Source organism: Rhopilema esculentum, chromosome 8 (assembly GCF_057945365.1).
Source record: "Rhopilema esculentum isolate cy_ngs chromosome 8, ASM5794536v1, whole genome shotgun sequence".
Taxonomy (NCBI): Eukaryota; Metazoa; Cnidaria; class Scyphozoa; order Rhizostomeae; family Rhizostomatidae; genus Rhopilema; species Rhopilema esculentum.
The window spans coordinates 9833666-9846467 of NC_142822.1; the positions used below are offsets into that span (position 1 = coordinate 9833666).

At 33.9% G+C, this 12802-nt stretch overlaps 1 protein-coding gene across 1 annotated transcript in view; it reads right to left on the minus strand.

The window, feature by feature from the left end:
- The window catches only part of LOC135694974 (sperm flagella and cilia-associated protein 2), a 45026-nt gene continuing 32224 nt past the window's right edge, over positions 1-12802 (minus strand). The window contains exons 45-59 of the mRNA XM_065213883.2: positions 12472-12582; positions 12073-12140; positions 11701-11771; positions 10982-11081; positions 10578-10685; positions 10063-10140; positions 9366-9416; positions 8682-8864; positions 7284-7367; positions 6063-6125; positions 5557-5694; positions 4111-4161; positions 3251-3331; positions 2728-2850; positions 1-133 (exon numbers count right to left, since the gene is read on the minus strand). Coding sequence (XP_065069955.2) covers positions 95-133; positions 2728-2850; positions 3251-3331; positions 4111-4161; positions 5557-5694; positions 6063-6125; positions 7284-7367; positions 8682-8864; positions 9366-9416; positions 10063-10140; positions 10578-10685; positions 10982-11081; positions 11701-11771; positions 12073-12140; positions 12472-12582 — 1349 coding nt within the window. The 3' untranslated portion in view covers positions 1-94. The remainder of the gene's footprint in view (positions 134-2727; positions 2851-3250; positions 3332-4110; positions 4162-5556; positions 5695-6062; positions 6126-7283; positions 7368-8681; positions 8865-9365; positions 9417-10062; positions 10141-10577; positions 10686-10981; positions 11082-11700; positions 11772-12072; positions 12141-12471; positions 12583-12802) is intronic.

The following is a 12802-nucleotide window of genomic DNA, read 5'->3' on the forward strand; positions in this document are numbered from 1 at the left end:
TGAAATACAGGGATAGTCAATACACGATGGAATTAAAATGTTGTATAACATACACGAAACTGTTATAACATCTGAACCTGTAAAAGGTTTTTACTTATGATGAGTCAATGTTCTTTAATAGCTGTTGCAGATCCTGAAATAGATAAAAATATTAAGGCTTGAGAAAAAGAATTGGATACTCTGTCATTTGCAATGTTCGAACAAATATTTCAGAGCATCTTGGAAAGTTTTGGAATGAAGAATAATTCATTCAAGTCTAGATAGTTAACAAATGAAATAGCTCATGATGATTTTAAAGTAGTTTTAAAATATTAGCTCTTAAAGACAAATGTGAATGCTAAAAAATTAATTCAAAATAAAATCACATCGAGGCAGAACAAAGTGAATACATTTGATGGACCACGAATAGAAAATGGTTGACTGGGCGAGAGAGGTTAATGTAGTTTATGGGTACTTCTGAAGAAAACTGGGATTTTTCGTAAAATCTGGCGAAATTGCCTATCATTGCTTCAGTTGAAGCGTCCATTTTTGAGTGCAGACGTCAAATATATTGACAAATAATAATAAAAATTATCTAAATATTTACGATGCTCTTCAAAAGAGTTTAAGTTTTCCTCCAACAGTAGTTACAAAAAATTGTTTTAAATTTTTTATTGCCTCTTCATTTCAAACGGAACACGTGCACTATTGTTTATGCAAGTTTGAAAGAAGAGATGTTGATGATCATTTAAAAACTATTAATTATTGATATAGAAAAACATAAGGATCAGTTCAAAGTGACTTTAATCGTCCGTAAAACGCAATTAATACCATGATTTATATTGAAATGAAAACATTTTGATGAAAAAATTTAAATAAGCGATCAATTTTTGAAAAAGGCTCGTTCTTTTGGAAAGTCTCGCAGTTACCGTATTTATTCCATTTTAAGCCACGGCTTAAAATTATTTTTGGCACGGTTCATAATCAAGGGGGCATATAAACGAGAGCAGATTGCATTGTTTTATTAAGATCCTGAAAAGCCAAGCTTTTGTGCTACCTTGAAGCTGAGGGTGATAGTGTAGAAGACGATGTAAAAATACTTCTGGACGATATTAATGATTCCATGCTTGACGATACTGTTGTCCAGTGTATACTTCTGATGTCTATTTTAAGGTTTAAGCACACAGACAGGGTTTTAAAGGTTTTTGCATCTGTCGTTTTTAACCAAGTTTTTCTGCATGGTTTTATGGGTGCGGGTTATAATCAAGGGCGGGGCAAAAATACAAATAATACGAAAATTAAGTTACAACAATAGACAACTTTGAATATTTCAACAATTCCATAACTAGAATATTCAACAGAAAGTTGAATCGGTAGGGACTTGGATAAGAAAGTCGTTATTAAGTTATCATAACAACTGATTGCAAAGTCAATGTTTCAGCATGGTTTTTACTAGAACAAAGGTGCGTTGTTGCTGAGTTTTGGTTGCCAATGTCTTCTAAAGTGAAAGGTAACCCTGGCAACTCTGTGCGCATGCTCAGTGAATCTAAGACAGAGAATGCCTCTCTCAATAATTTTTCTTGTCCCACTCCCCAACAAGTTCGAAAAAATTCGGCTAGAAATACAGAAGAATTATGGGAATTCACTTGATTATCATTGCTGCAGGAGGCTCAATTTTGACGCTTTTGCAGTTTAGAGGTTTTAAAACAGGTGTTTGGAGTACAAAAATATATATAATTTTTTACACTTCTTCCATTTTCTTCACTTCAATTGATTTTATGAAAAATGAACGAATGGTGGAGCAAAGATAGTTCATGGTTAGGAGAAAAAAGATTCACTAGAATTGCTTAATTTTGTTCTAAATCGTCAGGGTGGAGATAAACCAAACCAGCAATAGAAAGATGTAAATCTCGCCGTGTAACCGATCGAACCAATCTCTTATCCACCGTCATGAGGCAACCACCCAAGAACCTAACGACGCCAAAACTTTTGCTTCCAACTGAATGGTTTAAAGAGTTTTGGCACTGACCAGAGTTCGCTTTTAGTTCCCATCCGCAGATTCCGCGACACGCTAGGTACTTTGAAATAGTAATTCAAAAGCCAATGCATGAGCAGATGGACTAGGTTATTCTAATGAGATCCAAGGGTGATGTGTATTCCTTTGTAATTCTGCATGTGAGTTTACAAGGAGAGTTTACAAGGAGAGTTGGCCGGCCTAATTAGGTGAGATTCGTGGGAATGAAATGTGGGGTCCGCGTCAGGTGTAAATGCGATTAGGTGGGTTAGCAAGAACTACCATTGCATAGGTAGAGGAAATTGGCGGCGAACTGGTTCTTATCCCAGAATCGATAACATCTTACAAAAACAGCTGCTTTCTAAAATAGAACGTAGCAAAACCGCACAGTGAAGGAACTTTATCAAAAAGGAACAATTCTGATTGCTTCACTAAAATACCACGAACCAATCCATATAATAATTTAGTCGATTGCTCACAAAATCAAAATTTATGAAATAATAAAAGCAATCAAATTGGGGTTTTTCGCCAATGCCAGGTAAAACTTATTGCGATAATTGGTGCAAACTGAGAAAGTTCATGTTTAAAAATTTGGAAAGAGAGGCAAGCCCATCTAATTGAGATGAATCACATTCTCCTGTGAAAGTTGGCAAATCAAATTTTCTAAAGTAAACATGCAGAATTACACTTGGGAAGAAATAGAGACCAAAGGAAAAGTTATAAATGTATCTTACTATTTGCTGGAACTTTTTACATTGGGTGATACAATCTCTCATGACTGGGTGCTGGAATAAAAGATAAATCGGAATTCCATCGGCCTCTCCTCCCAGCTCTTCATAAATGCCAGTCAAACGTTCCTAACAAAATGATGGAAGATTAGATTAGATGGATATTGCAAAATATAAAAAAGTTAATGTTTCACTGGTCGATAATACAGTGGTCGATGCAATATAGACAGAGCTGTAGGTGTATAGAAAATAACGGTTGCAAGTTGGAACTTCTAGTGATATGGTTTGATGTGATCATCAAGCATCTATTATGATAAGTCTTTTCTAAGTCAATTTTTGTTAAATCCGTAAGTGAATTCGTACTACTACGAGGGCAAATCTAGACTGCGAAGGAGATACTGATGAGCTATGAACGGCCATGCCTGTGGATACTCGGAGTTTCATCTAAGAACATTTTTTTGGCTGTCACACGCAGAATGTATGGCTTGCTATTACAAAGACAAGTGATGGTAATTAAAAAGCTTCAAACCTCAGAGAAACTGTCCAAAGGATCCGACGTCGCACTAAAACGGTGACTATCTCCTTGAAATCTTTTGCTATGATTGAACACCTTGAATGAAGGAGAGACAACCGGTTTATTAAATTCTTGTAACTAGGCAAATAAGTAAAAAATTAGAAGGAATGTAGGAAAGTTTGTACCCGTTATCAGAGAGTATGTTAGAAAAATATTGTCTTTTAGTCACGTTGACGAGACAGTTGTGGAAAGAAGCAATTTTGGTTCGTCTTAAATGCAAAGGTCGAGGGAAAGCATTGGTTTCTAAATGAGCCATATGGTTGCATATGCATAACACGAAAAACATTTTATAAGTGTGGTAGGACGTGGCATTGATGTAACTGTGAAGTTGAAGGAGGCCTAAAAATGGCACATATCTATAGTGGTGTCACAGAGACAGAATGTGGTACCAAAGTGTCATCATTGTCAAAATATGGCATGATTCAATAAGGTAAGGGAAATTATGCTGACTTGAACAACACGCCTCATTGTTTAACAAATAGAGATTCATAGAGCAGTGAAGCGATGTTGCGTATTTAAAATATCTTTTGAATGTATTTATTATCCTTATTTGACGTTAAGAGTGGTATTTCTACATGTACATGCATAAATAATAGCATCAAAAGCTCTGAAATCAAGCATCTTGAAATAAGTTCTTCCTAAATCAACATGATAAAATGACAATGATCTTCATTTGTTTCTAAAAACAGGTAAAAAATGATATTGAACTTTAAAAAACAACACATAAAAGAGAATGCTTGAAGTTTTTGCTCTTTCACGTCGAGACTTCAACATCAAGCTAGGTATTGTTAATTCAGCAAAAAAGACAAAATTACCTTCAAAATATCAGCTAGCACCACTGGAGTGAGAAAATGGTGAGGAACAGCCTGGAAATAGATATATATTGAAATAAAACAATTAGATTATGACGTAAAGACAGGGATCAATATCAAAGTGTTTAGTTTCACTGCCTGTCCATTCACAGTATCACAGGGCTCTTCTTACCAATTTAGCAAGAATTTATGAGTAGTTTTCATTTAAAATCTAGTGGTATCTAGCTTAAAAAAAATTATTTTACAAACTTTAAAATATAAGAAGCTAACTGTATGAAGAGCGAGGCCGAGATACAGTTCTTAACTTCATCGTGAGCAGCCTTTTGTTTATTAGACCAGCAAACTGTCTTTTCGCTTCTTTCCTGGCAGATATTTACATGTAAAAGTAAGCCGAAAGTCATTCCGGGTATCCGGTATATTCCGGCTATCCGTAGAATCATGGCTACCCTAGATAGCCCAACCCATGTAAACAGGCCTTAAGTACAATTAGATATCGCTAAAACACACGAAGGCTATTCATTTGCCGAGGCCATACCTAGGACATATGGCAAGATTAGGAGAAATTATCTCAACAGCTAGAAGATAGTTAATCAAACTACTAAAGCGAGAATTATGATTATTCACCAGTTTAACTATATAAATGCTGCCTAATTACACTAAATAGGTCAAACATAGAAGGAAAGATACTTTTCTACAAGAGCAAAATTTCTACTATTTACAAAAGTAAAGCATGTCATTCAACATTCACAATTTGTATTTTGAGAAGTAAAACTAAAATGATAAGTTACTTAATTCAGTTAAGATATTAGAAAATTTGCTTTGAATAAAATGTCTTACAAGTTAGAGCTACCTACCGGATGTAAAAAACCTTGATAAAAATTAGCATCCCTTAGGAAATGCCTGTTCTGTTAAACAGTTACTTTGATTTGTTTGGTTTATTTTTACATTTTAATGATATTATGTATATCATGTATATCATGATATTATGAACTTTTTAGCGTTGGACTACAATAGTTTGTCTTTATGAGAACACACTTAAGAAGAGCACTGAGGCTTGGGTACGGCACTTTAGAAGAGCAAAGAAAGTAAGAACATGACCAAATTGGTGTGTTTTTTGAAATTTTTTTAGAGATTCTCTATTGGTTACATGAAACCATTCAAATTATTCAAAAATTGTAAAAGGCTAACAGAAATCGTCCATTCACGGAAAAACAATAGCATAATAAAGAGTGAAATCACATTGCCAAGTGAGGAATTCACCCAAGCAAAGTCATACAGACTTGTTAAGCCCCCCTCTTCCAAAAAAATACTTTTAATTAAACAATTGGTTTGAGCTCCCCGAGCATCAAATCAATCAAAACCAACAACATCGAGTGTCGACTGAAATCAGCAAACACTCAACAGAAAATGATTTTGCTTATAAGAGTGTTCATAAATCAAAGGTTCTACCTGAACTGGTTGATCTGGGTCTTCAGGCTTTTCAACAGCATCGATCTCTTCTTTTGTTGGCAATGAGCTACCAGTCACAACGCTTAATGCCCGCAGAAATCCCTCGAAAGGGTCTGCAACTGCACTGAAGTAAAGCAGCTAGAAAAGAAAATACTTGAGTAATTTGCAATGCTATGGATATTCTAGTCTAAATCGTTTTAAGTCACAACCAGTTGATGTGAAATAAAAAGAAATCAACGTATTTTTTCAAAGAAATATTAAGGGTACTAAACTATAGTTTAAGTTGAGCAAAATCAAGGAGCTTGCATAACTTAGGTTTACTAAGAAACTTGTATATATATAAGACAGCACCAGCCATAGGCCAGAATCGGCTGTCCCATCCGTTGAATGGGCTATTCACTATTCCTAGCTGATGCGAATGATAACACAAACAGATGTAAATCCTTTAAAGGTTCGCTTTTCGACCTTTGTAATGGCTCAATGCAAGTAGAAAAGGTATTGCTTACCATGTTTACATAATCAACAGATTGCCAATCGTCAATGGTATCGGCGAATAAATCAAAAAATGCCTGCAATTTGAATCAGATAAATAAGAAGAGAAAAGCAGAAAAAATACCAATATTGACTGCAAAAGAGAAGCAACGAGGGCTTCCATTTACTCATAGCCAGCGGCACCGAGAGCATTTTTGGGGCCTGGGGCATAAAGAAAGATGGGTTCCGGCAATCTTGGGCCTTCAAAGCTCAGGGCCTAGGGCAATCTGCCGCGCTCTGTCTTTCTCATCGGGCTTGATGATAATTTCAGCAGCACTTTAATGAACTGAAATTCCAACAGGAGGATTATTTTAGGCTATAAAAAATGTCGAATTTTCTTGAACAAAAAATTACGGAAGAATCATTCGCAGCTCTCTAACAGAGCTGATAAATTAATTGGAGGCTTGGAGAAAGGTTCCCAGAAAATTTTTAGAATTTGCAGAAAAAAGTTAATCAAAATTATCATGTTTTACCAGATAAGTCTCAAAGTGAAGCTTATAGTACGAAAACTTGAATGTTTATTGCAATCTCATTCAAAAGTAAAGAAAAAATCTTTAAAGTTACAAATAAAAGCCAGATTGAGAACTTCAAAAGAATATTTTGTTTAAAAATCTTTAAAGGAAGAGTTCTGTACAAAATGAATGTGCTACTGGCAGCTCATATAAAAGCTACAAAGATAAAAAAATCAAAAGTGAAAGCGATTCTTTATGTGCTTAGCTTAGGGAGTTTTTAAATGTAACTTCTTTAAGGTTCTTGATTAACGCCGTCGAAATTTATCAAAAGTTTTCAGCTTCTTCGCTCTAAGATTTTTCCCTGCCCCGCACATAGATTTTTTGATCATTGAACTTGATGGTTGATTAGAAAAAATATTTTTGAAATAACTCTAGTCTGTAGAATGCCCCAAAGTGTTGTTTATTTCAATATATTTCTCTGTTAAATTTTGAAACTTTATCCCACAAAGAGATTCATTTTGGTAGTATTCAAGACTTTTCCAACCCTTTCCGTTTATTCCAACCCCCGATTATTAAATCTCTTGGGATCCCGAACCCCCGGTTTTTCGACCCCTCCGTCTTCGTCTAAGAGTCTGAACTTTTGAGCAAGTAGAGGTTATAAAACCTTTTCATAAACTCTGAGCAGACAAAATAGAGAAGAATTGGATGGAACCAAAGGAAACTTGAATCTAATTAAAAACCTACATAATGAAGTTCTTTTAGTCTGTTGTAGCCATCTTCAGCATATGAGCTAAGATCATCTTCGTCCTCCGAAAACCACATCTTTACCTTAAAGAACAATTGCACAGATTATTAATAATATAATTATAAACGATGATTTAAGTAACCATAAACAGTTTTTCAGTTTAACAGTTATAATGTGTAGACAAGCTTCAATTTTGGCGACGACCAAACTAAATAAAAAACCAAATATCGGCATAAGTTATTGATGTTTTTCTATGCAATGGTTTTGCCCATCTGTGTTTAGATAAACGCTTAGCCCATCTGTTTTTAGATCATTTTATTAGATCGACGATTGTTCGAGTACCAAACGTGCAAGAACTACATAACATATATGCAAAATTATTGAAACTTTATGATTGATAAAATATGATAAAATAGTGGAAAATAATTAACTCTACAATTCTACAGTTAAAACTACAATTACAAATCTCTCTTTTACATAGCTAAATTGTAACTGGCTAGCCTGTTTTCACAAAATAAAACTATTACAATCGTAGTGATAAAAGGGACAGATCAAGAAAAAAATTCAAAACTCATAGATATTAAAAATGAAGTAGTAGTTTTCTTTCTACAGCAAAATATGTAATATGTGGTACGAAATAAGTTAAATTGCAATGTTATTTTGTTCAAAATATCGTTATACCTATATTTATTGATCTTCTTTTAGTTTCTAAGTTCTGTAGTTGATGGTAATGTGAGATTATAGTCCTCAAGAACAGATGTATGATGATAAAACAAAAATAGCTAGAAATCCTGTTTCATATGGGAAAAATTTATCCCGATTAGCGCAATGCTACACAAAGGAGACGGCTTGTGATAATAGGGAGATTTCATCCAGTCGGATGATTATATATATAATGTATTACTACAGTTTTCAGCTTCTTTTCACATGGGAAGATTTTTATCTCACTTGCCAAGAAGAAATTCACATTGTTATCAAACAGGCGGTGAAGTCAACAAAGACATTAAAATCCAGGTAGCCAAGACGGCATGTTTCTATGGGACAAATTTTATCTCTGCCTACCGATATCTAGTTTTATCTATGACCATGATAAGAAACCAAAACTCAGATTTTGGGATAGTTGGAGGGTCATGGTATCTGATAGAAGATTGTACCTGATGATGACCGATATCTCACTTGGCTGCACCAAGAAAACGTTTGCTGTTCCATATAAACAGAAAACAAATTCATACGTGAATGAAGTATTAGGCGAGGTCTTGGCTCAGCTTTATATCCAGATAAATGAGAAGATATTTTCAAAATAAAAAAAAACACTGAACCTGGCAACTCTGAGTTTAAAAATTAAATTTGAATAGTATAGGTTCAATGTTTAAATGTATGAAAATCTAACGGCATACTTTTTCAAAATCCTCTCTTCCCACACGACCAATCTTGAGATCATCAGCCTCCCTAAATTGTCGTAAAGTTTCAAGCAGCCCAGAAACGGTTACAGGGGGCCAAGGTTTTGCAGCAGAAAGAAGGAAGGCCTTCCAGTCCAAATATTCATTGTCACTGACAAGGTTTGTGGCGATATCTTGCAGCTACAAAACGCAGAAAAATGAAGAGTGTTAAAGAAGAAAATAAGATTGCAAATTTCAAAGGACTATGTAAACAAATTGACGAAATGCTTTGTCAAAACACCATGCTGTCAATAGGCCACCCATGGAAAGAAGAATTGCAATATATAGCATGAAAGGACAGTGAAAATCGACATATAATGATACAATACAGAAAGAATGACTTGTAATAGGGTAATATCTTTAACTGTTCAATAAAAATAACAGTAATCTTCTGGATAGGCATATAGGGCTTCATTTGAGTGAACAAAGCACACAAAATCAAATAAGATTAAAAACAAAAAAATTTGGTCACTTCTGGTTGAATAAATGTTTGCGTTGGTAATGACCACTTTTATATACAACTACAAGTTGTACGGCTTTGTATGACATTTGGGAATCTACTGTTGAATATATCGATTTACATCTCTTAAAGTACTGATGTAAATTTTGTTGATTAAAGGATACAAGGAATTGAAATAGTACCTGATTTGTTGACACGGACATCCAGTTGTCAGGGAGTCCTTCTGTACCTGCCTAAAAGGAATTAACCCAATTGGGATAAAGTATTTCAAGCAATATTAAAACTTTTCGTGTCTTGAGCTTAAAACAAAAGAGCGTAAACCCATGTTTTATAACCAAGCAAATCATTATAGATCCGATGCATTAAGAAAGACAGAATTATTGAAGCGGTACAAATGTTAGAGGTTAATAATAAAAAGAGGTTGTTCATAAGAAATAAGGAATTTTTGCCATTTGGAGGGGCATGTGCATCTCCAATAAGAACACTAAAACTAACACTCCTGATAGAACAAAATAGATGTTGCTATAGATTGGCTCAAGGGTTTTTGGAGTTGCAAAATCAGATCTCTGACAGCTTAGGTTACTGACAAATAAGATATTTTCAGTGAAAGTAAACGGAATATTCTACTTTAATGAGTCTACAGCCTAGGACACGGTTTAAAGAACAAACATTCTAAAGACATCACACGTAGCATGCATCTATTGGAAACCCTTTCACCTCCCAGATTCCATTCAACGAAGGAGCTTTTAATTCAATAACAGAGACACGATGACTTAGTTGGGACGATAACAGTTGAGACGATAACAGGGGAAATGCAGGATTATAGGCGTTAGAAAACAGGTTCAAGAAAACAATGATAAATTGAAAATGTTTACTTACATTACAGGAAGCATAATCCAAAATGGTATCAGAGAAAGCTTTGGCTGATATTAGTCCAGATGGGGCGATTTCGCTGAACTACAAGGATAAAACAACCGAAATCAATAAATCAATAAATTTAAAGAAGAATCCATCAGCTGGTTGATTCGCCAATAAATGGAAAGTTCTCGTAAGAAATTTTTAAGCAAATAGTTAACATAATTTAACATTATCAGACCTAGAGGAATAAAGAAGTTAAAATTAAAATATCGAAGAGCTTTATGAGTTAAAAATGTCAAACTTTAGTTCATTGAACAAATAGATTAGCAGAAGACAGCTTCGATATTTTCAAAATAATTGAACAAAATATAAGAAACATAGAACGTTATTTCTGCATTTAAAGGGACATTCAAGGAACACCTATTGAAAACATTTACAATGAAACGTGGACCAGCATTTTTTAATACTAGTAGTATTCTCCTGAATTAAAAAGCTGAATTGATGGATAGATCTAGAGAAAACGAAACATTACTCACTTGTTTATGTAATGACAGAAGTTGCACGACGGTAAATGTATCAGGTTTGGATTCTTCTTTTGGCGAGGGTGGCGGAGGAGGTGTTGGTGTCTTGAATCTCCGCAGATCCTAATGAATTTTTCATATATCAAAAAATGCATTGACTGTGTTTATCAAAGAAACAGATGTCAAAAAAGACTGAAAAAGTAGTGACTTGAGGAAGGCTAGGAGAAAAAAGCACAGCTCATTTGAAAGACTTTGGTGTGCAGCTAAGGATAAGAGATATAAGATGGGAACTAATAAAAACAACCATTCAGAGTTAGAAAGACATAACATGAAAATTTAAAGTTTACAAAATTCTTAGCTGATGAAATTCAACCCTTTAAAGTAAAATTTCATTTAAATGGCATATTGCTAACACTCACGTATTCGATAACCAAATCTTTGTCTTCAAGCAAAATACATTCCTGGATCTTTGATTCTTTTTCAATCGATGATCTCACAGTAACTGCCATGGTATCAATGCTTTAAAAGAAAAATTGGTGAAAATGAAATCTTTTGCCATTCAAAGTTGGCTAATTTAATGAATAACTTCAAAACTAATTAAAGCCAACTACTTACAAAAAATTATTACAAGTATATAAAATCAAAGCTTCAAAAACATCAAAGAAGAAAAGACATTTCCTTGATAGAATTATTTCAGATCCTGCAGTTGCAAACTTGAAATTCATGTGTTTTCATTGTTGATTGAAGAGTACAAAGTGAGTTTCTACTACTTGGTCCAATATTTGACATGTTAAAATTTAATTTCGATCATTATTTTGACAAAACATAATGTGATGCTTCTAACAATCCAAAACTTGGCTTGCCACCATGAAATACTTCAAATTAGAAGAATTTTAATGCAGAAAATATTTTGTAAATTTTGTAATTTTTTGCAACGATTTTAGTTTATAGCATCCTCTTTAAGCTCAATATAAGTACGTCTAAACGTGCAAACCAGGAATGGTATTTCGATCCTTGTTTTAAAAAGTGTGACTTGCTAATACACCAAACACGGCCATATCATGTATACCTTAACCCAACGTAAAATTTCACGAACACTAAAAAGTCTATCCATACAAAATTCACCATAGAAGCGCACCTTTCCATCTCTTGAAGGAATCTCTGACCAAGCCAGTCGTTCATATCCTCGTAAGAAGCGAGGGATTTCGCCTAAAATTAAAACAGATAACAGAAATCAAATAACAAGAAATATTCAATTATAAATTGTTGTCAAGTAGAACTCCTCAATGAGTATATCTATCAATATCTTAATTTCAAACTTACAAGCTAATTGTAACATTTTCAAACATAGCTGCTGAGAGAACTTATATAGTAGAATAAAGGAAATTTATTTTTCGAACCTGGAGCCTAATGATTATGATTAGCAAAGCACGTCAAAAATATTACTGATTCAGTCATTTGATCGTGTGTTTATTAGAATATTATCAAATACGGTCAATAAAACGCAAACCTTGAGCTTTTGTACCACCGAGGTACCTTGAAAACTGATATTATCAAGTCTTTTTCTAAGTCCTTCGCCTGCGAAAAGCGCAAAAAAACATTTATGATAAACAAGAGAAAGACAAAAGAGCTAACGAAATATATTATTTCAAATCTGGAGCAACGTTGAATTGCCGAAATACACTTTTATCATAATTTGCTATTTCGTTTGATTGTTGCAAAAACAATTGGAAATGTTTCACCAAATTTTGGAAGTCAATTTAAACTGCCATGAACAATTGTTTTTGAATGACGCAGAAAATGTATCTTGAGGGACAGAAAGGTTTTAAATATATTGAATTTTTTAATATAAATTTCTGAAGAGAAATAAAGTCAGATAAACTTGTGTACTGGTGAAAAGCTAGCTTACTCTCTGAGAAAACTGCAAATTTGTATTCTTTTGAGAGTCGTTCCCTGATTTTTTGTCTGCGTTGCTTTTCCTCTTCCTCTTTTTGCATGTCAACATTTTCTTCTGGTTGAACTGAAAAATTGAAAAATATGAAATCAAAAATCCTTTCTTAAATTAAAAATATTTTCTGCTTACCTTTAAAAGCTAGAATGAACTCTGCTAAATACATCTTTCCTATAGTCTTAAGATTGTAGCATATTTTGAAATTATCTGCTGAGCTAAAAATAGATGAACAAATTTCTAGCAGGACTAATGTTTAGAAATGTGATGAAAATAGCAGCGAAATACGACC